The 27,795-nt window shown below is 36.1% G+C and overlaps 1 protein-coding gene across 8 annotated transcripts; it reads left to right on the forward strand.

Moving 5' to 3' along the window:
• Window positions 1–334: 334 nt before the first annotated feature.
• Hacd4 (3-hydroxyacyl-CoA dehydratase 4) lies at window positions 335–27,172 on the forward strand. 8 transcript variants are annotated; one of them, XM_020180642.2, is made up of 7 exons: window positions 335–487; window positions 1,805–1,908; window positions 4,145–4,272; window positions 12,135–12,247; window positions 16,168–16,274; window positions 19,855–19,980; window positions 26,841–27,172. In XM_020180642.2, exons 1-7 carry the CDS (start codon window positions 450–452, stop codon window positions 26,921–26,923), a joined length of 699 nt encoding a protein of 232 aa, XP_020036231.1. In that variant the 5' UTR covers window positions 335–449; the 3' UTR covers window positions 26,924–27,172. The 8 variants fall into 8 exon arrangements, with proteins under 8 accessions (XP_020036231.1, XP_020036237.1, XP_073907821.1 ...); XM_020180644.2 differs by lacking the exon at window positions 335–487 and adding an exon at window positions 496–628; XM_074051719.1 differs by lacking the exon at window positions 335–487 and adding an exon at window positions 3,257–3,342.
• Window positions 27,173–27,795: the final 623 nt, after the last annotated feature.

Raw genomic sequence — 27,795 nt, forward strand, 5'->3', positions numbered from 1 at the left:
AATTCCATCCAGCGGATCCACTCACTCCTGGAGGCTCTGGGATGGGCTGAATTCCTAAACTGGAGAGATCGCCCAGGTGTATAGGTAATATTTCCGCGAGAGATCCCAACTGGGTCTCAGCCCAAAGATCAGGAGCCTGTAAGTGGAGTTAGATAACCGTCGGAATGCAAAGATGCACACGTGCCTGGTCCCGGCTGATGGCTGGCCCACACGTGCGCACCTTTCCTGCCCTGGCCAGCTATTCCTAGTGCAGCGCTGCAAGCAAGAACTTCACTCTCTTGCCCATCGCACGACCTCAGGCTGGTTCTTCCCCCCTACCCCCATCCTTGTAAATTGCTGAGTGTGGGAGGCCCCGCCCTTCTGCGTCCGGCCTCTGGGCCGCGCCTCCCCCCTCCAGCCCCGCGGGTGCGGCTTCCCGGACTGCGCTGGAGGTCCTGGTGGAGAGGCCCATGGGGCCCTTGGCGCTGCCCGCCTGGCTGCAGCCCAGGTAGGGCGCTCGGCCCCCGCCCGGGCCGCGGGGGAGGGGCGGGAGAGAGGCCGCAGAGGCGGGGATCCCCTTGCAGTTGGTGCCACCCGCCCGTGTGGCGCCTCCCAACCCTGCGCCCCGCGCTCCGGGGGCTCCTAACAGGTATCCGCTAGTTTAATTTTCTCGACAATCCTAGGAAGAAGGCTCTGTTACTTTCCTCACTTTGGAGCTAAGGAAATGGGAAGGACAGGCTGAGTGGCCACCTCTTCCCTTTGTGTGTCTGCCAGTCCTTCTTCCCTTCCTACTTGCCCAGAACCCTGCCCTGGACTTGGTCAGACGCAGGGTTGCGGGGTGATGGTTTGATCTTGCTGCTGCGGAAGCACCTATCACACTCGCGATTCCAGGGAAAGCGTTGCAGTTGTACAGGCGATTCTCCTGGAGGATGAAGGAGGATTTCCTCGTCCTAAGCCCTTCAGCAGTTTAAGGTATCTGCTGAGCGGCCATGTAAAATCATCCACCAACACCGGGTCTGCCTCGCAGCTAACGTGCTTTGTTTCTCAGAGGTTTCACGTCTTCAACTAGGAGAAAATCTTGTTCACCCTCCATCCTTCGGAACCCCTAGGGAGCACTTCAACCAATGCTTTTTCCTCTCCCCCGAACTCTGTATCTGTCAGACTTCTTTTAATCATCTCCCCAGCAACCCACATTTTCAAACCTAGCTTGACTTCTCTTTTTTGGCTTGAGCAACTAAACTGCTCTCTGCGTGTGTTTAATGAAGGAAACTATCTTCCTTGCAAATATAATAGATGGCAGTGGCAAGCTACTAAAACCCTAGTCACATGAAGCACTCAAAAGTCAGGTGTGTCCAGTTACGGAATTATGCACTGTTTGGCAATGTGGCCATTACTCCTGCCTCTCATAACTATAAACCATTTTTCTCTCAAGGCCTGCACTTAGCCGACTGAGCTACTGACACACACACTGACCACATCAACCCCTCTGCACCCATGTTTTTCTCCCTCAAATATCCAAAGCTATCTTTGCAGTAATGTCCAAAGTTAGAACAGCACAATTAACCTTTCTTTCAAAGATGAAAGTGTATTTTTAAAAAAGAACTGTATTTGAGTTTAAGAAAATTAAGTATATTCACATTAGCAGATAGTGTGTATTTTGAGTCTCTTCAAAATCCGATGTGTTTTGGGGGACAACCAAATAAGCGACTCTGATATATGAACCATTTTCTTTTGCTTGCTCAGTTTGGTACATTAAAAGACATGTGCACAAGGATGAAGGGATAATTATAAAAAAGTGTTTAATAACATTTTCCTGTATTTATAGATATAGGAAGAATGCCTATCTTTTCATCTATTACTTAATCCAGTTCTGTGGCCACTCATGGATATTTACAAATATGACAGTCAGATTCTTTTCATTTGGAAAAGGTAAAACTCCAAAACTGTGTTTGATTTTTAACTTTGAATGCTTGTTTTCATCTAGTTTTGCTTATAGTAATTTTGAACTTCTGTGAAGCTCACCTAACATTCTCCATGTTGATGTTTTTCAATAACCATACTTCTTGTTTATTGCAAAAACCTTAACCTTTTTGGAGCAGGGAGAAGTTGGGATAAGGGAAAGGATTTGTTTCCTCTGAGTAGGCTGTTTGCTCTGAAAACACAGACATGACTTTGGGGTGGTAACATTTCACTGTTCCTTTTTGGTTCTGCACCAAACCCTAGTAAATTTGGTGCACTCTAAGGATATCTGTAAATTCCAGTGTTACATTTTGTGCAGAGAAATTAGGAATTAATCAGATTCTTCCAGGATTTTTTACTCCTTAGGTTTAGGGTAACTGGAGACTACTAGTAAGTGAATGACAAACTTTTCACTCCCCAGGACTCCATTTGATCCCTTAAGGAGTAATGTGTACATGACACACTTTGGAGATGACTAATCACCTACATGGAGTTGGCACTGATGGCTTAAGTCATACACTTCTTCCAATTTCCTAAAAAGTAAAAATGCTGTTTTAAAATATGCAGTTCAGTTTTGTTTTTTTTTTTAAAAATGAATCACTAGATGACTGTCAAAACAACATTCTCTTCATGTTCTATCCCCGCATGAGTAAGTGTCATCACAATTTACAACTGTTAGATGACTCGACAATTTGAGCAACTGCTGGGTTCGCTAAAAACAAACACGTAGAATAAATCTGGAAAAAAGCTGTGCTTTGCTCATCAGTTCAGACTTCTGTATCACAAGGAAAGCAGCTTTGGAGGTACCATAAACTATTTTATGTTGCTTTTTCTTACAGAAAAAAATCTACAAATAAATTTCTGCCTTTGTTAATAACCTTGAGGATACAACCCAGTCCTTGAATTTCAACTATAAACATTGAGGATTTTCAAGTAGAAGGAAAGAGAGGCAATGGGAAACATTCTTTTCAATTTTAGATCAGAAAGCGCTCACTTGTGGGCCTTGGACGTTGGCTCAGGCTGTGGGGTGTATTAAATCGTTCACAACATGCATCCCAAGCCAAGAGCGCTCTGATTCCACCTCACCTTTCCAGTGGGAAAACGTCGCTTTAGTCAGCAGCATATTTATTTCTTAACTGTTTTCCTGCTATTGTAATTATGGAAGCTACGTATTATCAAAAAAACACAACCGATTCATATAGAAGGCTGAGAACATCTAAGAGGGAGTTCAGTACAATTCCTGAGACAATATATGACTTAGTAAGTAGCTCAGCGACAATCTAAAACCCTGACCTTGTGACACCTGCTTTCCATCAAGGTTGTGTAATTGACAAGCTCTGCTGTAGCCGGTGCAGGCATTGGATAAGAGTGTGGACTGTCTGAGCATCGGGGATCATCTCTGAGGTGGGGATGAGAGTAATAGTGTCTACCTCATGTTGGTGCTTAATCAGTTATTATCATCTGAATGATAGGAAGGCCAGTAAAGACAGCAAAATCTCTGCACCGCCCCCCAGAAGTTTCTAAACATGGTGGAATTTGATTTTAACACTTAAAGGGACAGACATCCACCATAGATAGACATTTGTTTCTCTTCCATTTCAGCTTCTCCTAAGGGCAAGATTTCCGTTGGGCCCTCTACAATGAAAACTCTGAAAGTCCTGACCAAAGGCCCAAGTTCAGTGTTTAACACAAATCTAAAAAGTACTAGCTAAGTACGTACTTGAACCAGTGCTGTATACACTTGGTGTCTGATATCATGCTACCATTAATGTGATTTCCATAAAACCGAAGTCATATTTTTTTTCTCAACTTTGTAATTTTCTTGTCAGTGAAAAGGCTGAGCACAGAGGAGACTCTTTAGTAAGCTCACCTCCAGCCTACTTACACTTCAGGTGATTTAGATTCTGGCTAGTATTTTATGTGGAAATTGCCTTATAATCTCATACACTGGGAATAATACTGCAGTTTTGACTGTGAAGCCTTTTAAGTTTTTACTTATTTTTGGAAAAGGATCAATTAAGGTGAATACAACATACTTTCTTGGGTTGTGTTGCATTCTTAATAATTAGTACCCTATTTAGATTATTTTTCACATGTACAATAAAGAGGTAGAAAATAATCTCAGTTTTATTTCAAAGTGCTGCATAGATGTGTTGTGGTCTAGTTTTTACTTACTATCTCTGTATTTGTAATCCGCTGAACGCAGATTCAATGGTTGACACTTTTTATGCTATCGGACTTGTCATGAGATTCTGCCAATCTATTTCTGTCTTGGAGCTGTTGCACATATATATCGGCATCGAGTCAAACCATCTTTTCCCGAGGTTTCTGCAGGTAGGTTTAACCAATCACATTATTAGTTTTGCTATTATTATTATTATTTGTTGAATCTGTTTAATTTTTAACTTTGTTCTACTTACAGCCTCTCTTGGTTTTATGTCAGTAGAATTCATTCCATGGACGGATTGCCTAGTCTACAACACTGCAGTTAGAATAGCCAGCTGGAAACATTTAAGTTAGCAGTGCTTGTTGATCCTATCATGGGAGGAGAGTTCATGGCCACTTTTTACCCTCACTATGTCACCAGGTAGTATAAAACAATGGAAAGACATAGGATTGAAGGCATTCAGACTTGAGTTTGGTGTGTGGCTCTTCTACTGACCACTGTGGGATTATACCACCCATAACCATTGGGCTGTTTGCTGAAAAAGGACACAACACACAATACCTGGAAAAGAACAGATAATTAAAAAAACAAAACTCTCAAAATTCCTGTCATCTCTAGCCAGAGACTAGAATATTTCCAAGGTGTTTCTTCATTCAACTACTTTCACTGAAGAAAAATGGGAAGAAGAGATCATTTATGTTTGTCTAGTATAGCATCTAAGTATAGACTTGGGGTCACATAGACCAGGATTCAAATTTCAGTTTGACCTATAGTGGTTGTGGGGACTTAAACAAGGTATTTTAACATTCTGAAACTCATTTTCTAATGTGACATGAAAACAACATGGATCTTATGGAGTAACTGAGAACATGGGTGGAGTGAGTTCTTGGCACTCAGTTAATACTTTGTAGCCACTGTTGTTATTTTGGCTATTATTTGTCCCTTCTACCATGCCTCCAGCCCTTGAAGGCAGGCTGAAAGAAGATTGGAAATTTACTTGTAGAGACTCAGCATAGAAAAATCATTGCTGGATTAAAGCAACAAGAATTTTAAAATGGTATTTTCTATGAGAAAGAAGGAAAAGGATTAGGGGGCTTCATGAGCAAATGTTGAAAACATTAGGAGATTCTCTACATGAGAATAATTTTAAGTATTCCCCAAATAAATTTGAAGAATAAAAGACTAAATTTGACAAATTTACATTGTAAAAATTATTAAAATCTCAGTCTTCTTGTATTGCCAGCACCTAGCTGAGTGTTTAGAATGTAAACATATATCTTAAATTTTGGTTGAATTAAGGAATAGCATAGATTACTGTATTAAAGTTTGCTTAAATATCATGAAAGCTTAAAGATGTAAATAGCAGTATAATCCTAAGGAACCTAGTAAGAACTCAGAATTATAAGCATCAAAAATGTTTAGAGGATATTTTTAATTTTACTTATCAAATAAAATACAGAAGTAGTATCCATTAGGATAATGACATTTTAAGTGTTGAAATATCAAGTGTAAAATAAAAATGAGGGCAGTAGTGTATAAAATAGTACTACTGTAGTAGTTTCCTAGCTAAGACCTAGAATTCCTTTAATCATATTTCTTTACAGAATAAAAAGGGATACAGATCTGACCCAAGCAGCATATAATTTGAGAACAAGATTTATTTGCATTTATGACTTATTTAACAGGTCTGCTTTACTTTGAAAAACCCAAAATGCACATGGGACTAGAATCCCATGATACTAATCTTAGAGAACAGAATTAACAGCTCAGATTAAATGAAATGTTGTGTTTTATCATATGAGATTATTCAGCTCAAATCTTAAGTCATGTTTTCTTTCAGTATACTTTTAAGGACTTCTTACTTTTTTAGGCTAAATTGGTTAGTACTAGTTTCATTGTAAAAATGGCATTTTTAATATTAAAAATACTGTTAGTTTAGTTATTGTTAGTGCACCCACTGAAAACAGATTACTGTGTAAGAAAGAAAACTAAATGAGTACTCAGACTATCCCTAGAAAATATACACATTTTATGATTTACAAAATTATATAGCTTATTTAATAATAGAAATTGTTGTATAACTTAGACATCTGATTTCATGGAGGTCAAGAAATTCGAGAATATTTAAGTGTGCTTTTAATATTGATAATTAAATCTCTAATGGCTCATTGCAATATCACTTAAATCAAAGACCAAAATCCTAATTTGGTGATTTAAAAATAATTGCAAATCTACATTTACACTTTTTATTCAAAGGTGAGTTTGCAAAGACTACTGTTAATGGAGCACAAATGATTTTTAAGTCTTTAGTCCTTAGGATGGATAACAAGTCAGAGATCATGACATAAGGAAAGAATATTACTATTTTCATCCAGGACTGATTATTATTAGTTTTTGTTGTGGTTGTTTTTCTTCCTCTTTTAACTTCCTATATGAGATTTTATGTTCCCTCTATTTTTTTATTCACTTAATCCTTTCCATGGTTCTCAGAATTGAAATGGTGTTGTAAAAACTTTTAAAAATCATCATAGTACCTAAAGTTTCATTTTCTGACCCCTTCCTTTATTGGAGTTTTATAGACAATTAAAATTCCCTCATTATGAGATGAGTCTGAGGCCTCTGCTTTAAAATTATGAAACAAAACTCTCATATTGTGTAATCACTCTTGGTTTTCCTATTTCCCCATTTTTAAATGAAGAAACAGTAGTTAGGGCAGTTGAGTTATTTACACCGTACTCACAGCTGACTGTGTGCAGTATCTTAAAAATGGATAGTGTCCAGCTGCTTTCAAGGAGGCCAAACACTATGCTTGCACAATTGTTCTGTTACTTTGTTATTATCCTTCAAGAGATGGCTAAGCCACATTTTTGGAGCTTGTCCTCCAAAATATCGAGATAAATTATTCCATCTAGCAGTAGGATTGGATGAGCTAGTTGAACAATTAACATCACATATAGTAAGTACTGGTATGAACAGGAGGTAGGTTTTTGTGGCTGTTCTATGCATTATTAAGTGCTTTACACTCATATCTCTGACATTAAGCAAAAGGATATGAATTTTTAAAATTACATGAAATTGCTAAAACAAAAAGAAAAAACTGACTGTAAGACGATAATCATTTAACAGATATATATTTTATTTTATACACTTAGGGGAATAAGACAAAACCATAATATAAATAGCTGTTTATAAATTTCCATCTTTGGGAATAATTACATGCCAATTAAGTTATGTAAAGAAGTACTGCAAATGTTAGATATTTTTAACTTAAGTGGGAAAGCAAAAAAATTTTTTAAAGGCATATAAAAATGATGATATAAATGAAAACTCAACATCTCTCCTCTCCAACCCTTTCCTCCCAAATGAGTGTGCATAAAATGCTCATGGGGAGCATTTTAAAAATTGCTAAATGGGGAGACTAGTTGATTTCAATAGATTTAATTTTTTAAAAACCTGACTTGTAGGGAAGAGGAATACTACCAACCCTGACATTGATTTTGAAGGGCTTTGTTCAGACTTCATTTGTGCAGAAGCCTGAGAAAGAGAGCTTTATTGATATGGCTTTAAAATAGTTCAACTCAAGAAGGGAAAATAGCCAAACTAACATTTGTTTCATAACGTTAGACTGATACACCTTGAAGGAAACCCCCAGGGTCCTGTGGTTCACTTCATCTTTTGAGAAAAGTTTTAAATGCAAAGATCTCATTTATAACTGAATTAAAATGGTTCAATCCCACATCCTCCCTTCTGATAGAGGACAAGCAGAGATCTGCCTGCCAAAAATCACTCCAAAAATTTCACAGTCACAGACTCTTAAGAGAAGAAATATGAAGGTATTCCCAAAGGAAAATGCCTCGTACCTGTTTAAGAACACACTTAGGCTTCACTCTTAACTGTTCCTTCCTTCTTCCCGCCCTTCCTCCCTCCCTTCCTCCTTCCTTCCTCCCTCCCTTCCTCCTTCCTTCCTCCCTCCCTTCCTTCCTCTTTTTTCTTTCTGTCTTTCTTTCTTTCATTCTTTTTCTCTTTATTTTTTTAGTTTTGGTTGTATTTGGGATTGAACTCAGGGCCTTGTACTGTGAAACAGGTGCTTATTTTCATTTCTAGGTTAAATAATCTTTTGACTTTCCATAAAGTCACATTGATTTTTCTCTCAGATTTTGAGTTGAGAATAGGCTTATATGAATAATAATATTATTATCAATAATAGTAGTAATAATAATAGTGCTGATAATAGTGTTGAGTGGTAAGTCTTCAAATTCTGAAACTTCTTGGGAATGAATTACAGATACAATTCACTCTATAAGTAAGATTTTATATATTTTTCTTCTGGTTTTTGCACTTGACCCATGGAGTGCTTTAGTGTGATAAGTACAAAACTATATTCCTTGATTCATTGTATAATTTAACAAATGCTGGAATTGATAGCATAATTTACAAATGGTGAAATTTACTTTTTTTGTCTTTTTTTTAAGCAACAATGGAGTTTGAACTCAGGGCTCTGTGCTTGCAAGGCTGGGGTACTATCATTTGAGCCACACCTCTAGCCTGACTTTTTAAATCTTTATGCAGAAAAATGTCCTATAGTTATACTAATCACTACATTAAATTAAATTATATTTATATATTTTCTTAATATTATCTTATATTTATTTAAAGCTTTCTATGTGCCAAACACTTTTCTAAGTTCTTTATATATATTAACTTATTTACTCTTCAGAACAACCTTATTTTATTTATAACTATTAGGTAATAATAGATGCTAAATATTATATCTGGTATAACTATTTAATGCAAAAATTAATTACTGGAGGTCATATAGGATGTGATTTATAGTAAAAATTTAGGCTGTTTTGCTATACCTGCTTACTGCCTATTTCACTAAGTAGAATGTAAATGCCAGGAGGGCACGAACTTGGTCTTGTTCACAGTTATGTTCTCTGGGACCCAGAACAGTATACTCTGTAGGTATCTACTGAATGATTAATAAAAAAAATATAGAATTATTTAAATGCTTTTGTCTTATAAAGATGGTTTTCCATATATAGAGATATGTTTCTGATGTACTTAAAATGTTGATATGACTGAAATAGTTTGGTTATCATTTTAGTAAAACAGTAGTCTTTGAGACTAAAACTAATTTTTAAGATTCTAGAAATTCTCCCTTCAGTTAAGGTGTCATTTTACCCCCTCAGAGCTTATAAAGTGCTGCCTGCCATTTAGAAAGTAACAACTTAGTTTCAGTCATTGTTTAACCTGGAGTTTAGGATGCCTAGATCAAACATAAAAATGCAAATTATTCTTATATGATAGTGGCTGTACTTTCAAGTGGACCATATTACCACCATGCTTAATTTGGCCTAAGTTACAGGATTTTAAATATACCTTTTATTCTACCTGTTTGTGTTATACTAAACATTACAGAACCATTCATTAGTAATAGTCATATTTTCACATGATTTGTTAAAAAGAACAAAGTGCTTAGTTTTCCCAAGTGTAAAGCTCTAAATAACTGATTGAAATATATCAAAATTTATAAATTTAGAAAGTCTTTTCATCAAAATTATTTTTGTGTTGATTTAGAATACCAAGAAACCACTTGCTTTCAGGTCTTAATTTTTAACAAAATGTTTTTCTAAAGAATAGACAGTCACCGATGTATTAGTTCTGGAGTAGCCCGGGAAGTAACAAAAATGAAAAAGTCTTAGCACTTCAGAACAAAGGATTGTCTAAATTTTGATTCCATACCTGTAGGCAAGTCACTTTCACTTAGTAAAATGCATCCCTTTTGTTAAAGGCAGTTAAATAGAATAGCACCTTCTTCTTACTTCATTACAGAGATGAAGCAAGATGGTGCATGTTTGGAAACTGGCAGACAGTAATGAATAAATATTGACTTTTACCAATTTAAGAATATCCCCACCTAAATTCTCTCATTGTATTGCCATTGGATGGCCAAGTTAGATGTAAATAACCCTCAGATAATTAACTAATTAGGTTAATTATGGATTCACATGCATATTTGTGTGCTGTGGTTTCATGTTTTGGGGCATGGCAACTGCTGATTTCTGTGCAATTGAAATTCTGCTTCTGTCACCAATGTGCCACAGACCCTCAAATAATGATTTTCAATAGAGTGAATTTCATCATGCAGTTCCAGTCTCTTTTAGGAGATTTTGCCCTCTCCTCACCATTTGAAGGAGCCTGACATTATGGATAGAAAGCTTATAAATCTGGACACCAGAAGACTTAGAATACATTTAATTTCTCGTCTCCCAGTAGTTTGGCCATGTCACTCAAATAAGCTGATTCCTAAATTCCTTATTTGTAAAAGAGTAGAGTTGGGCTAGTATTATCTGGAGGGGTACAGGTCATTGTTCTATGTATGCATTCATGTGTGTGTATCTCCTGAGATTTTTAGCAAAAACAAGATTTTCCTAATTATGAGGAATTAACTAGATACAAAATTAGATAGTGCCTAAGTATTTGCTATTTAAGCCTTGTATTGAAAGGCTGCCAGGTTTCATAAAAGCAAGGTCAGATTATTCAGTAATTATAATTGCAATTTAGTAGTATTTGTTAATATAATTGAATTACATAAGGACATCAGGGCATTATATTTAAAAGGAAGACTGATGGAAGAAAAATAGCTATGTAGATAGCTTCCATAGATTGCCTAAGATTTGCACTATGCCTTAATTCCCCTTAGCCATGCAAGGGCCCTCTTGACTCACCTCTGTAGTCATAAACATGCTGATAGAGCTTATACATGTGGATTTCTGATCATGTGGCCACTGTTGGCAAATCTTGGATTTTTCTACACTAACAGTCTATGATTCTGTCTTATATTATCTCAGTATTTTGTCCTTAATCAGCTTTTTAAAATAAAGACGCTACTGAAAACTATAGAGCAATCCTTGATATTTTTCTTTACCACTAGTATGCTCCTAAAAATCTCAAATATATTTTGACCACCGGAAATTAAAAGTCCTATTAAACACACAAGAAGTAGAATGTGTAGGATGTATTAATGTAAGAAGGCACTTTAGGTGGGGAAAAAGGATTGTATTTTATTGATACTAGTAACTGGAGCTAAGCCAAAAGTGTGTGAATTCTCAATGATTTGTAAATGCTTACTGACTTAGGATATATATTATATATTCCAAGAATGTGTTAAATTCTTTTCATTTTCCACTAGCTTATAGGGGTTAGGATTATATTACTCCCTTACCAAAAGAAAAAAAAAGGCTACAATGGCTTCTCTATTGGATGAAATTGAAATTTCCTGGGCTGTCATTCAAAATCCTTCATAATCCAGCCGCAAAGTCATTTTCAATTTCATCTCCTGGTCTTCCCTTCCTTGCACTCAGCCTCTTCTTATTCCTCCGTAATGAACCCTGCATTTTCACACCTTGCATTTTCAGGATCGCTCCAGCACCTTTGCTCAGACTGTTCCCTTTGCCAAGGATGCCCTTTCTCTTGTCCAGTCTACTTGACAGACTCCCATTCATTTTTCAAGATCAAACTGAAATGTTGCCTGTCTTCATAAACCTCTCTGCATTCTTTCCTCAGGCAGCAAGTATTTCTTCCCTTCCCTGTGTTCCCACTCTTAGCACATACTGTGCTATAGTCATTGCTCCACATTTACCCACTACTGCTTCCCTGTCTTAAACAACAGCCATGTTTTTATTATAGCATCTAATGCATAGTGAGCACTCAAATAAAAGTTCACCAGAATGAATAGAAATGAATGCATGTGGCAAGAAGAAAGGAAATATTCTGATTTAGATAAAAATAGGTTATCTTTTCATTTGTTATATGTAATTTGGAAAGTACAGGAAAACAAAAAGCAGGAAATTAAATTTACCCATAATCCAACTTCCTGAGAGATAGTAATTGTTAATAATATTTAGTATACAGATTACCAGCTAAAGCATAGTTTAAAAGAAGCTCTGGGTTTTTTTAAATTAGAAAAATACCTACATGGCTTAACAGCTGATCTTAATTCTTGACTTTGCTGTTTGTTTGTTAGCTCACAGAGAGAATAATCATCCTTTTTGTGGTGATCACCAGTCAAGAGGAAGTCCAAGAGAAATATGTGGTGTGTGTTTTATTCATCTTTTGGAATCTATTGGATATGGTTAGGTAAGAAGGCAAAATAATCTTTTTAAACAAGGCCAAATTGCTTTCTACAGTGAAATCAGTAATAGATGCCTATATTTGGTTATTCTGAATTAGACTGAAAAACATAACCTCTTTTCAAATTATTTTATCTTGATATGGAAATGTATTTTTAGTGCTTCCCATAATAGGCATATCAAAGATAATGAAAACTTACCATGGTATTACGAGAGCAAATCAGTGCATTCAGGTTTCCAGCACAAGGCTTGGCATAAGACCAACTTGGAATAAACCTTACAGCTGTTTGCTAATGAAAGGCATTCCTTGCAATTTCTCTAGCACACATTATTCTAATAAGCAGAGCAGGACTTTTATTGTATCATTTTTGGAATTTACAAAGTTGGTTTCTATGAATCCAAAAATATTTTAAACATAGGCCCTCATGTCTGAGGAAAAGAATGCACTTCCACATGCATTTTTGTTTATGATTCCAGTGGGTTCAAATGACTAACCTAAGTCCTTTTATGGAACCCAAGGGAACTCTTGCTTTAGATAGCCTTAAGTTTTCTTCTAATTCCAAAACTTTGAAATAAAATGTTCCTAGCATTCTTGCTACCAGCGAGAATATGACAGTCCTTTTTTGCTCAGTGAGCCTCATAGCTTATTTTGTGGAGGTATCCTACTGCTACTTGAGCTTTCATCAATGAGCACTGTCTACCCTACTTGAAAAATCTGGATATGAATAGGTCACAAAAAAACTATTTTTTTTAAAGCTGAGAGTATGTAGTAAATTCTATACTTACTATATTATCAGTAACTTGGCTGGGTTAAAATATGTCTAAATAATAGGTTGAATCCTAGAGAGAATTACAATGAAATATTTTGTTGACTCAAAATGACTATAATTCTTTATCTTTGTAACTTAGTAAGCTATTTCTCATTTTTAAAATACTTCTATAGACTAACAGCAAACTTCCTGGACTTTTGTAGCTCATAACTTCCTATCACAAGTCACCAGATCCTTGTTGGGGGCCACAACTTTCCAATATATTTGAATGGGATCTGGCTCTTTTGGTATTGATTCAATCCCAGATAAGCTCAACAGAGAGCAAAATGACTTTTGCATTGAAAGTAGTAGCAAGATATCATGGGATTATTTTTGGATATAGAGTAAAAGACCTCAGGATGAAACCTACCTCCATTAATTATTTGGAAAATAATCTTGGGCATATCACAACCTTTTAAAGAATAACAGCTTTATTAAGATGTAATTGATGTCATAAAATTCACCTTTTTAAATATAAAATTTGTGGGTTTTAATATATTCAAAGAGATGTATAATCATTACCATTGTCTAAGACATTTTTATCACCTCCAAAAGAAACCCCATACCCATTAGCAGTCACATCCCATTCTCTCCTCTCCCCAATCCCTGGCAGCCATTCATATGTTGTCCCTATGGATTTGCCTATTTAAAAAATTACATATAAATAAATGAACTGGCTTCTTTCTACTATTTTTCAAGGTTTATGCAATGTTGTAATGTATACTAGTATAATCATAGCTTTTTGTGACTGAATGATAGTTTATTGTATTTACATAGCACTTTGTTTATTCATTCATCAGCTGATAGGTATGTGGGTTATTTCCACAGTTTGGCAATAAGGAATACTGCTATGAACATCCATGTACAAGCTTTTGAGTGTATATGTTTTCATTTCCCTTATACCTAACAGTGAAATTCTTGGGTCTCTGTTTTGAAATTATTTTACCTCTGTAAAATGGGGGTGGAATCATCCTTTATTAATGTACCCTAGAATGATTTAAAAAAATAAGCAGAGAACTTCCTCAACCTACCAAAGGCATCTGTGAAAAATCCACAGCTAACATGATGGTGATGCGACTGACACTTGCTTCCTAAGATCAGGAACAAGAAAAGATGTCCACTCTTGCCATTTCTATTCAACATTGTACCGGAAGTTCAATATAAAGGCATCCAAATGAGGAAAAAAGAAGTTAAACTATCTCCTATTGGCAGACAATAGGCTCTTAGACTTGAAAAAACAAGGAATCCACAAGTTTAGCGAGGTTGTAGAATACAAGATCAATATAAAAATCAATTATATTTCTATACATTTCTAATGAACTATCCTAAAATAAAATTAAGAAAATAATTATATTTATAATAACATCAAAAAATAAAGAACGTGGGAATACATTTGACAAAAGATGGGCAGAACTTGCACAATGGAAATTATAAAACATTATTGGAAAAATAAAGATCTTAGTAAACAGAAAGACATCCTACATTGGCTAAAATATTGTTAAGATGGCAGTACTCCCAACTGATCTATAGATTCAGAGAAATCTCTATTGGAATCTTAGTTGGTTTGCTCGTATGGAAACTCAAGGAACTCAGAGTGGTCACAAACAATCTTGAAAAAGATGAACAGAGTTGGAAGACTCACACTTCCGAATTTCAACACTTCCTTCAAAGCAACAATAATCTTGAGTGTGGCACTTGCCATGTGGATCAATCATGGAATAGAATAGTCCAGAGATAAACTCACATTTTGAACAATTAACTTCTGACAAAGGTGGCAAAAGCATTCAAGAAGAAAAGAACATTCCTCTCAGCAAATGGTGCTACTAGATGCACACATGCAGAAGAATGAATTTGGGCCTTACCTCACAAAATATAAAACTCTTGGAAGAAAATATAGCGGAAAATATTTATGACTTTGCATTTGGCAATGTATTCTTTTATATGACACCTAAACCACTGGCAACAAAAGAAATAATAGATAAACTGTGCTTTATCCACAGTGTCTTTTAAACATATATAAGAAGATCTTTATCCACTCATCTTTTGTCTTTCTAATAAGGGAGGGTAGGGAGATAGTGAGATACCATTTTTAACTTCAATTAGTAAAGATGAAAAAGTGTGATAACATGCTGTGTTAGTGATAGCTTGTGCCATTCCCTAAATATTCTATGCAGTAAATATCCACATAGATATGCATATGCAAAACATTTCTAAGAGGATACATAAGAAACTGGCACTGATATTGTCTCTGAGGAGTGGAGTTAGGGTCCTAGAATGAAGGAATGATTTACTTTTTCTCCATTTTTGTTTTCCAGACTTGGAGAGTTGCTTTGTTTTGTCATGTATTGTTTAAACCGAAAGTTCTCAAAGTCTGGTCTGGGGACTAGTGGCATAAGCCTCACCAGGAACTTGTTAGTAATACAGATTATCAGGCTCTACCTCAAGCCCATAAACTAGGAAATTGGGCTCTACCTCAGAAACTCTGGAGTTGGGATTCCCAGAGTTAAAGCAATTTGTGCTTTAACAAGCCATGTGGGTAATTCTGATGTATGGCCTAAGAACCACTGTCCTATTCAAATAAAAATATGTAGACAACATTGTCTACTATTTCACACTGGTAGGTTTAAAGCTACCTACTGTGCCTCAAACCAGTTCCTAAGGTCAGTTACTTCAACTGACCATATAATGTGACACAACCACAGCTATAGAGGGATGTCAACTAAGAGTTTAGAAGCCATATTATCATAAACTAATTTCCAAAACATTTACAAAGTAGATTTTAAAAAAATCCTAGGTGTTGCTGCATAAAATAGGCTTGGCTTCTTAATGGAAATGAAGTCACTAATCAAGGAAACTTGTAACTATAATTCCTTGGGAGGGGATAAGAGTTACGTTCTTGCCTTATTCAGCTGTATAATTATCTATGATCCAACCCATGAGATAACCCAAAGTGTCACACCCCCCAACACCATTTTTACCTCTTCCCTCACTTAAATTATAGGAACTAAAGCATGGAATTCTAGTTTTATTCCTGTATTTAATTATGCAGTATGGCACTTTCTTCATCTATATCCCAGACATCAGCAGCAAGTGTTTATGAACTTCTGTCTCCTTCCAGGTACACTTACAGCATGTTATCCGTCATAGGAACATCCTATGCTGTCTTGACATGGCTCAGTCAAACACTGTGGATGCCAATTTACCCTCTGTGTGTTCTTGCTGAAGGTAAGGAGAGTGATGCATCGAATTCCTGACTGACAATCTTTTGATGACGAAATTGCTACTTTTGGTAGTGTTTAGCTCACTCAGTGAATCTTTCTTGGCATATTTCCCTTGCTGCAAAGAAAGAAAGCATTAAAAGCAAAGTTGAAAAGAAGCAACTATGCACAATAGACAAAAAATTGGATGAAAAATGAGGACATTTGAGCCCAGGCCCTTAATGCCATTAACTTACCATATGAGTTTCGGTAACTCATTTATCCTCGCTTAGTCTGCTCACCAGAGAGGGATTTAACATGTAGGGACTTTACTTTTTTAATGCATAGAAATTTGGCTCTCTCTGGCTAAATTCTCCTTCCTACTTATCATCTCCTATGTATCTTATCCTTGCCAATGACTAATTAACTGTACTTTGAGATGAATCGTCTCTTTCAGAGGAAAGTTTTCCCCGACTTCTCAACTAATTTCCCTAATACAGCATCATGAATTACTCTTCAGTAGGGCCTATCTAATTTGTGACTAAAAATTAGATAGTCTTCAGTAGGGACTATCTAATTTGTATGATTCCTTGGTTAATGTCCATTTCCCTGACTAGACTGGAAACACCATGCGGGCTTGGGGGTATCCATCTGTTTCCTTCCTTTCCTTTCTGCACCAGCAGGCATGCTCAATGAATACAAGATGATCTATAGACCGCAATCTGCAGTAGGTAAAATACACAGCTTAAACATAAATTTAAAGCTTAAAATTAAATAATTAAAATCATTACTTATCTAAGAACTCAAGGATATTGGAGAATATATGCTTCCTTCTAGAGTGCATTTGGCAGACTGGAGGGAGTTCCGAAAGTCATGACTAAAGTTTTTGAAAACATAAGGCATAAAATAATCAAGAAAGCATATTAAGTCAAGTAAGAAAAAACATAAGGAAACAGATATAAAATAATAGTGGTGTTGCCAATAATAGTAAAATATATAAAGACAAATATATAGAATAAAACCACATGTTTTCTACCTACTGATGACTAGAGAAATGGAGCTTAAGTTACAGTAAATCATATTAGACAGAATTTTAAAACTTGTTTTATTTTCAAGGAGAATTACTGAATTTTAGGGTATGCCCAGAAAATCAAGAGCATAATCTGAAAACCATAAAAAAACTAATTGTCCATCCTTTAAGAATGAAATCCCTCACTCATTGAAATATTTATTAAGTGCATTCCTTTGTCAAATCATATGGAAATACTATAGACAATATATAAAGATGTTGGCAAAGGGTACAAAGTTTAAATTAGGAGGAATACATTTTTGAGGTCTATCTCATAACTAGGTGAAAACAGTGAGGGGAGATAAAAGAGAATGATGGAGGAGGTAAATTCACTATGACATATTGTAAGAACTTACATGAATGTCAAAATGTACTCCCACTACAATAATATAATAATAAAAACAAAATTCAGCAAATCAAAAAAATGGATAAAGTCCAGTTAAATATTAAAAAAGAGTAAAAATGATCAATTAGAACATCTCAAAAAATAAATTTATGCTTTAAAATAGCCAAGAGAGTAAGTTTCAAATGATTCACTACAAAAAAAAAGTGAAGTAGTAGGTAAATTAATTAGTTTGGGTGATACTCCATTCTTTATTGCAGAACTTCTCAGAATGTCTACTGTGATAAACATGTATTGACTGTTTTCCAAATTTATTATTTTATCATTCCACATTGCATATATGTATTGTAACATCACATTGAACCCCACAAATGTATACACTATGATTTTCAACTAAAATTATATTAATAAAATAATAAATTTAAAAAATAGGTTTAAAAGCATCATATAAAGGAATAGATAAAAATATGAGCAATCCCTTCTTTATTTTTTTTGGGAGGAATGGTACTTGATTGTAAACTCAGGCCCACATGCTTGCTAGGCAGGCGCTCTACCACTTGAGCCACTCCACCAGCTAAGCAATCCCTTCTTAATAATAAGGGATGAATAAATACATAGGAAACATTTCCATTCTTGTCATCTCATAATTCTAAGCCTTTTTCTTTTTAGGAAAGTATGGTTTTGTATGGTTGCCATGCAACTCCTATTCTTTTGTTATATTTGTAAACTTATTCTTGTGATTACAAAGTACAGTATGTGCAGAAAAAATATCTAGCATATGTGACAAATTGCCAGTAATAATGAATTGTTTGGTGGAATGTAGGTGACTCTAATTTTATCTATAGATGTTTTGATCTATTCAAATGTTCCAGTGCATAAAAATATGCAGTTAAGAAAACCTACTTAACTTTTGATAATTCTAATTTTAATATTAAAAGTCAATAAATTATTTTTAGTAACTATAATTTCCCCACCTGACAATGTAAGACAATAGCAAAGTTCATATAAATAACCACATCAGCTATTTCAATGATAAAATGCTAGAATCTTAGGTACAGCCCTTATTAACAGCATGTTTGGTATCAATTGCAGATCTTGTACCAATAACCCAGCTCTGTCTGGCTTTAACAGCTGTGGCTCCTGACTTTTATTCAAGCTCTCTCTTTTAAAAACATTTTTATTTTTAAATAATTTCAGGCTCATAAGAAACTGTAAAAATAGTATATTATTCTTATGTACCATTCATCCAGCTTACTCTAATGATAGGATCTTATATAACCATAGTTAGTATATGATCACTTTATGAGTAAAATGTGATAAAAATCTACACATGGGCCAGGCATGGTGGCTCAAGCCTGTAATCCTAGTTATGCAGGAAGATCACAGTATGAAGCCACCCTAAGCAAAAGGTTTGTGAGAATCCCATGTCAATCAATGGCTGGGTACAGTGGCACACAGCTGTAAGCCCAAATAGAAGAATCACACTCCAGGCCAGCCAGAGCACACAGAGAGACCCTATCTTAAAAATAACCATTTTAAAAGGGTTTGTGGAGTGGCTCATGTGGTAGAGCTCCTGCCTAGCAACCACGAAGCCCCACTTCAACCCCTGGTATCTTCCCCTCTCCAAAAACTTGTGCATATGAGATACAGTTTTTTGGAACCTCCATCTCTTTCCATCTGACACCATCCTCTCTCCTCTGAATAATTTAGTCCAGTATTTCTCAGAATTTTTGTTAAGTACTTCTTGGGTTGGGGAGCAAGAATATTTTCCAAGACCAGTTATGTTAAGAAAATGTTGGGCAATATCCTTTCTTTATTGCAAAACTTCTCAGAATGTCTACTGTAATAAACATTTTTCACCATTTTCCAAATTTATTTGCTATCGCCCTTATTTGTGGTGAAGGGGGCAGAAGTATTTTGAGTTGTCATTTTTAGAAATATTGTAAACTCTGTCCATGTAAGCATGATGGAGTATACAATGGACAAACATTCAGCAAGTCCACTGCTGGAGCAGTCAAGTCAGTCATTCAGCAGATTTCTAGGTCAGACTGCATGCAGCTTTAGCTAGAGGAGTCAGCAATCACCAGAAAAGTGTCATTGCCAAATTCAAAATATCCTACACCAAGGACACATATGTGCACATCCCTGTGACAAGGTAAGGAGGGAACCCTTATGATGCTTGCTTTTTTTAAACAGCATTTGCCATCTATCAGTCGCTGCCTTATTTTGAATCATTCGGCACTTACTCTGCCAAGCTGCCCTTTGACTTATCCATCTATTTCCCATATGTGCTGAAGTTGTATCTCATGATGCTCTTCATAGGTAAGTGGCTGTTTTGTTTTTGCATTTATACCTTAGTAGACAAGTTGGTAAACATGGCAGAGACCAAAAGGAAGCCTAACACGATGAACTAGATTGTGTTACTAAAGCACCTGGAAGTTACAATGCTTTTTGCAGAGCATGGTGAAATAAACCATATTGCTGTTTCACTGTAAGAACAACAGCATTTTTCCTAGCAGAAAAGATAACTGTATTATGTGTGAAATGTTGAAAATTTGACCCTGGAGTTAGATGTCTACAAACAAAACCAAATGCCAAACTGAACAAGATTGGTTATCTCTGTGTTTTCCATTTATATTTAGTTTCCTGTTTGTTTGGCCTTACATACTAGCATTTCCTTGCAGGCAAGTGGGTGGAGGGGATAAAGACTCAAGAAAAATTTATGGGACAAAATTTACAGTTGGATGGGATTTTAAGATGCCTAAATTGAAGCACCAAGCACTCATCTGCTCCTTCACAAAAAACCCCAAAGCAACAGGTGTATTTTGAGGTGAATGAGCATGGGATTACCCCGAAAGTCAGCAGGAACTTTATAAGATTCAGAGACCTGGGACAATAGCATAGTGACAGAAACAAAATATCTGAGCACCTACTAACCTGGCTTCACAGTTGAGGGAAGAGGAGTCTTTCCCCAGAGAGTCCCAGCAAACTCTGTCTGTGTGGATACTGGCAGTCCTCACTACTAGAAAGTTTTATAGTACTCATAGGCTTGCAGCCTAACTAGATAATTAACCTGAAGTCTACACAGTTGCCTTGCTTTGGAAAAGGATCTCACATCATCTCTCAGCAATCCCTACCCCTAGGGTGCTACAGCCAGGAGCCATTTGAAAAATGACATATTATTTGAATTTGGATTGCTCCAGGGCTCAGAAGCCCCTGCATATTTCCATTTCTGGGACTTTAGAGACATTCAACTGCCATGGCTTAGCAGGTAGCTTCCTCACAAAACAAACTTTTTCCAGTATAATGATTTTGGAACAAATCCAATGGGGCTTGCTCTCTGAGACTATGGCATGGCCAGCTGCATGCAGATTCATGTGGGTGTCAGTACTGATAGCAATCACCTGTATGGTTTCCACCATTCCTCCTCACAGGGCTGGGTGTTGGTGCCTGTGACTAACATGGTGGTGGAAGAATTCTGTGATTCCACTGATGCCATGTTCATAGAGGTGTAAAGGGATAGCTTTGAGCAATCCTGGGTCTTCAGCTATCACCCTTGCCTCTGGGGAACATGGCCCAAGAAAGTCCAGAAAGAAACTTTGCTAGCTGCTATCCATATCCTGCTCTCACTTGATACCACAGGCAGTTCAGTTGAAGGAGTCGGAGTGTGTGTGTGTGTGTGTGTGATCCCTGGTCATTACCCTAGAAATGTGTGTGCACAGCCAAGGGAGGCCACAGGAGGAATTTTGCCTGTATCTGCCACAACCCAGCCCTCCTCACTCCCTGAAGGGCACTATAGCTAAAATAGAAAAGTTCTGGCTGATGTCCACCCCATTGCCAGGTGCTTATGGTTAGGGGGATACCAACATTATGCTCTGAGATTCTGCCTACCTGGGCAGGCATTTCTACAGTAGCACTCCTACAGTAACAACACTACAATTCTTGCTGCCACTACACCTATGTGTTTCCACTGCTGGCTGCCCCCAAACTTTTTATGACCATGTACTGACTGCCAAAGGCTGGGTGTGAGCACTACAGGGGAGATGCTGTGGTTTCTGCCACTGCCTCTTCCCACAAAGTATCTAGGCCCACACACTGTCTGGTCAAGGGAAAAATGCTTCAGACCCCTCACCACTACTGCTGTAGCCAGTACCAGAGACCCTTACACATAATTCAGCTAATTTACTATTCACATCAATAGTGCTTTAGGGGCCAGGTGTGGTGGCTTATACCTGTAATTTCAGCTACAAGTGAGATTGAGATAGGAGATGATCTACCAGTTAGTGAAACCCCATCTCAAAGAGTAAGGAGGGCATGGTGACATATGACTCTAATCCCAGGTACACAGAAGGCATAGGTAGGAGAAAGCTGGCCCAGCAAAACATGAGACCTTATCTTCAAACTTACCAAAACAAAAAGGATTGGGGGAGTGACTGAATGGTAGAACGCCTACCTAGCAATCACAAGGCCCTGAGTTCACCAATACTGTGGGGGGAGAAAAGCAGAAGAAACAGTACATAGTCAGGCAGTGATGGCTTACAACTGTAATCCTATCTACTCAGGAGGCAGAGATCAGGAAGATCATGGTTTGAAGCCAGCCAGGGCAAACAGTTCATGAGAGAGACCCTATCTTGAAAATACCCAGCACTAAAAAGGGTTGGTGGAGTGGCTCATGTGGTAAAACACCTACCTAGCAAGCATGAGTTCAAACTCCAGGACTGTTACAAAAAACAAAAACAAAAAGCTACCAAAAGAAACTCCTTAGGGTTCCTGACAGGGGCTACCACACTCACTGAATAGCCAAGCAGTCATGCAGTGTGCACTTCACACACTCTGTTGTCTACACTATACCTACCTGAACTACTAGAGTGTCCTTACTCTTGCATGGCCCACAGAAGACAGTGGATCTCTCCAACTCTGACAAGGTACACACCATAATCACTCACTAAAGAAGCTAAAGGGAGCCTACACTATAGTACCCAGCTGGAAATAAAGCTAACATTGCATAACAAAATACAACTAGACACATATTCAGGAAAAAGCTGCTTATTAAGGCCATTCCAGAAATATGGTAGAGCTATTTGACCCACTAGATGGGCAAATCTCAACATAGGAACACAGTCAATATTAAAAAGTAAGGCAATACAACACCCCCAAAAAGATAAATCTCTAGCAACAGATCCCAAAGATATCAAAATGGATGAAATGTGTGATAAAGAACTCAAAATAGTGATTATGAAAAATCTTAAGAGCTACGAGAATACACATAAATGAAACTAGGAAGACAAGGCAGGCTTCCTAATGAGAAATTCTGCAAAATGAGATTTTGAAAAAGAACCAAACAGAAATCTTGTACATGAAGAGCTCAATAAGTCAAATAAAAATTTAGATGAAGGCCTCAATCACAGACTAGATCAAGTAGATATAAAAGTATCTGAGCCTGAAGACAGGTATTTTGAAACATCACATTCAGACAGAATGAAGAGAGCATGCAAAATCTTTGAGGCACCATTAAACAAACATTTCCATCAGTGGACTACCAGAGGGCAAGAAGATAAATGTTATAAGCACAGAAAACTTCCCTAATCTTGGGAAAGAGATGGACATCCATATTCAGGGGCTTATAGAACCCTAAAAGACATGAACAGAAAATATCTTCACTATAACATACTATAGTCAAATTGTCAAATGTATAAGACAAAGAAATAATTTTAAAATCTGCAAGAGAATGACATCAAGGCAGATTTAAGGTCAACCCCATTAGGCCAATAGCATATTTTTCAGCAGAGATGCTAAAGGCCAGGAAGAAATACATGATGTATTCCAAGTCCTGAAAAACAAAACAAACAAACAAAAAACACTGCCAACCAAGATTCCTATACCCAGCAAGGCTATCCTTTAGAAATGAAGGAGAAATAAAGATCTTCCAAGATAAGCAAAAACTGTGGGAATTCATGTCTTTCAGACCAGCCTTGCAAAATATGCTTAAAGGAGTCCTAAATCCAGAAGTGAAAGAAAGATAACTCCCATCATGATAACATGTGAAAGTATAAGTCCCACTAGAAAAGGAGATGCACAAAAGAAAAATAGTGAAGAATCAAACATTACCAATATTGTAAGTCACCAAACCATAAAGATGAATAAGAAAAGAAGGAATGAACAAGATACTCAAAACAACTAGGAGAAAAATCACAAAATGACAGATATAAATCAGTACCTTTCAGTAATAACCCTGAATGAAAATGGACTAAATTCTCCAATTAAAAGATGAAGACTAGCTGAATGGATTAAAACAAACAAACAAACAAACAAACAAAAGACAAGACCCAACAATATGCTGCCTAACAAGAAATGTACTACACCAGTAAAGACACACAGAGACTAAAAGTGAAAGGATGGGAAATGATATTCCAAGCAAAGGGAACACCCTAGTGAGAAGGAATAGATATACTTAATATTGGACAAAACTGACTTTAAGACAAAAACTGTAAGAAAAGGCAAATAAGATAACTGTCCTATACCCCCAATTGATCACAATTGTAAATCTATATGTACTTAATGTCAGAGCATCCAATTTTATAAAACCAACACTATTAAACCTAAAGGGAGAGATAGGCTCCAATACGGTAATAGTGGGGGGTTTCACTATCCTAGTCTCCTCTCATCTGGACAGATCATCCAGATTAAAAAAAAATCAATACAGAAACACTAGAGATAAACTATACTAGAGATCAAATGGACTTAACATTTATGGAACATTTGATCCAACAGCTGTAGAATATGCATTCTTTTCATCAGCATGTTGAACTTTCCCTAGAATAGACTATATATTAGGCCATAAAACAAGTCTTAACAAATTTAAAACATTGAAATTATATCCTCTATCTTGTCTATTTACAATTGAATGAAATTAGAAGTCAACAAAAGAAACTTCAGAATTCTACAAACATATGGAGACTATACAACAAACTTTTGAACAAATGATGGATCATTGAGGAAGTCAGAGGAATACTGAAAAATTTTTTGAAACAAATAAAAACAGAAATACAGCATGCCAAATCCTGAGGGATATAGTAAAAAGCAGGACCAAGAGGGAAGTTTACAGCAATGAGTGCCTGCATTAAAAAAAAAAAAGATTTCAATAAATAACTTAATGATGCATCTGAAGAACTTAGAAAAATAAGAAGAAACCAAACCAAAATTAATAGAAATAATAAAGATTAGACCAGAAATAAATGAAATAGAGACTAAAAAACAGTACAAAAGATAAATAACACAAAGAATTGGTTCTTTGAAAGGAAATGGAAATTTGATAAACTGTTATCTAGACTAACCAAGAAAAATACAAAGAAGACAGAAATAAATAAAATTAGAAATGGCCAGTTACTTGGGAGGCAGAGGTAGAGGGATCATGAGTTCAAGTCCAGCCTTGATATTCTAAGAAAGACTACCTCAAAACAAACAAACAAACAAACAAACAAACAGGCATGGATCAAGTGGAATAATGCTTGCCTGGCATATGTGAGGCTCTGGGTTCAATTCCTAATACCAAAAAACAAAACAAAAAAAAACCCTTAAATTGATACTACAGAAATTCCAAGATTCATTAGGAATTATTTTGAAAAATTGTATGTTAACAAATTGGAAATATGCAAGAAGTAGATAAATGTCTTATATTTTACAAAGAGGATACAGAAAAACCTGAATAGACCAATAATAAGTAATGATATTGAATCAGTAATAAAGTCTCCCAACAAAGAAAAGTATAGGATGAGATGACCTACCTGCTGAATTTTACCAAGCTTTTAAAGAAAAACTAATGCCAACTCCTTTCAACCTATTACATAGAATTGAAAGGGAGGGAATGCTTCCAGTCATTTTAAGAGGCCAGGTTTTGGTAACAAAACTTAACAGGGATAAAACTATAGACCAATAGCCTTGATGAAAACAGAGGCAAAAATTCCCAACAAAATACTAGCAAGTCAAGTTTAATAATACTATAAGAAGATCATATGCTATGATCAAGTTGGTTTCATTCCAGGGATGCAAGACTGATTCAACATATATAAATCAATAAATATATCACATAAAAAGAATTAAGGATAAAAATAATATACCTCAATAAATACATAAAAAGCATTTGATAAAATTCAACATCCCTTCATGATAAAATTCCTAAAGAAACTAGGAATAGAAAGATCACACCTCAACACAATAAAGGCTACGTATGATAAACCCACATCCAATATCATATTGGATTGGGGAAAAACAGAGAGCATTTCCTCTAAGATCAGGAACAAGACAAGGGTCTTGTCACTTTGATTCAATATATTATCAGTAGTTTTAGCCAGAGCCTAATTGGCAAGAGAGAGAAATAAAAGGGATCATAACCACCCTCATTCTACCCTTACCCATCACCCTTCTCAAGTCCCTAGGATTCATGATTCTACTTTCAGGTATTTATTTATTTATTTATTTATTTTTCTTTAGTTTCTACATATAAGAGAGGACATGTGGTATGGTGTATGCACATATGAAATATGTGTAATGTGCTAATAAAAACATAAAATAAGAATAATACATTTACTGAGAACCTGAGGTTAAAGAGTAAAGCTATAAAAAGAAATTAAATGTACTGTGTGTTAATAAAAAATAAAGATAAATAAAAAAATGTGCTTAATTTTTTTCCAGAAAATTGGGAAAAAGACATTAAATTTGCTTACCCAGCTCTAACCTTTACAAATCTTCAAAGTGATTATTTTGAGAAAGTAAGAGATCGCAGATATAAGAACAACATATATAGAAAAAAAACAAAATATGAAACTTCAGAGGTGGTGAACAGAGCTACCCCAAAGAAAGGAAGTAATTGCATGTATTACAGAGAGTTGGATGTGGGCTGGGGGCGTTGTCCAAGGGGTAGAGCACCTGCCTAGCAAGTGCAAGGCGCCTGTACTCCCCTCTCCCCCCAAAAAAGCAAAAAAACAGAGGATGGAAAAGTTTGATTTACTTCCCTTTTTGCCTGAAATCTGGCCAGTTCTTTAACTGTTTCTTCTTTGAGTCTCCCTTGTTGAGTGTATTGCTCCTGGAATTCAACCAGGGCACTAAGCATATTACAAAATCTTGGTTCTTTTCAGAAAAATGGTTAATCACATTTACTTTTGCCACTTTCTTCTCCACTTTAGGTATGTATTTTACCTACAGTCATCTTTACTCAGAAAGAAGGGACATCCTCAGAGTTTTTTCCATTAAAAAGAAGAAAATGTGAAGCACAGCATTCTAATGTGACAAGAAAAAAGACAGGCTTGTGGATTCAGCTGCAGCAAATATAACACAGGAAGTATTGTGGTGGCAAAATACCTATGTTTGACAAAAATTCTTGACATGAGATAATTGCTCACCCCTAAACCTATACATATCACAGCAGTCAATGTTTTTCACTTACGTTTTTGAAAACATAAATTCTGTATACCCTGCTTCACCAAAGCTGTGAATCTTATATGTTACATTTATATTATGTGAAGTCCTGATTATTTTCCTATAAGGTTAATGAGAAATAGATTAACTGAAGTAGATTCAATTAAATTGAGAAACCAAACTTGATAACCTAAATTACATGTACTGCTATCTGAGTTCCAAGATAGCAGATTTATAGGAGAACATTGTAAAATATGCTCTGCAGTTGTCAGAGTAACACACTCTATAGACAAATGTCATTGCCTCCAGAGCTAATAATAACCTTAAATTTTAGGTAGGCTTAGAAAATTAAACATCTTTCCAAGTCCCGTGTCTTAGTACAGGCTGCTATATCACAAATCCCCATAAACTCAGTAGCTTAAACATCAGAAATTTATTTCTTGAAGTTCTGGAGGCTAGATCAAGATGCTAGCCAATTCAGTTATAGTGAGGGATCTCCTTTTAGTTTGCACATGGATGCTTGCCTTATGTATCTTAACATGAAAGCAAGATTAATCCTCTTGTGTCTTTTATAATTGTACTAGTCCCATTCCAAATATAATGGGAGGTTAGGTTTTAACACATGAATTTGGGGGGAACACAGATTCAGTCCACAGTATTATGTACATGACTCCACAAAATTCATGTCTTCACATGTAAAATATATTTATTCTTACCCCAATT

This window comes from Castor canadensis, chromosome 13 (assembly GCF_047511655.1).
Source record: "Castor canadensis chromosome 13, mCasCan1.hap1v2, whole genome shotgun sequence".
NCBI lineage: Eukaryota > Metazoa > Chordata > Mammalia > Rodentia > Castoridae > Castor > Castor canadensis.

Excerpts from the sequence above, each read along its gene's own strand:
- Hacd4 (XM_020180642.2), top strand. The coding sequence starts at position 450 with ATGGGGCCCTTGGCGCTGCCCGCCTGGCTGCAGCCCAG. Across the intron at positions 16,275-19,854 it reads TCTGTGTGTTCTTGCTGAAG|CATTTGCCATCTATCAGTCG; the intron begins GTAAGGAGAGTG and ends TTTTTTAAACAG. Across the intron at positions 19,981-26,840 it reads TCTCATGATGCTCTTCATAG|GTATGTATTTTACCTACAGT; the intron begins GTAAGTGGCTGT and ends TCTCCACTTTAG.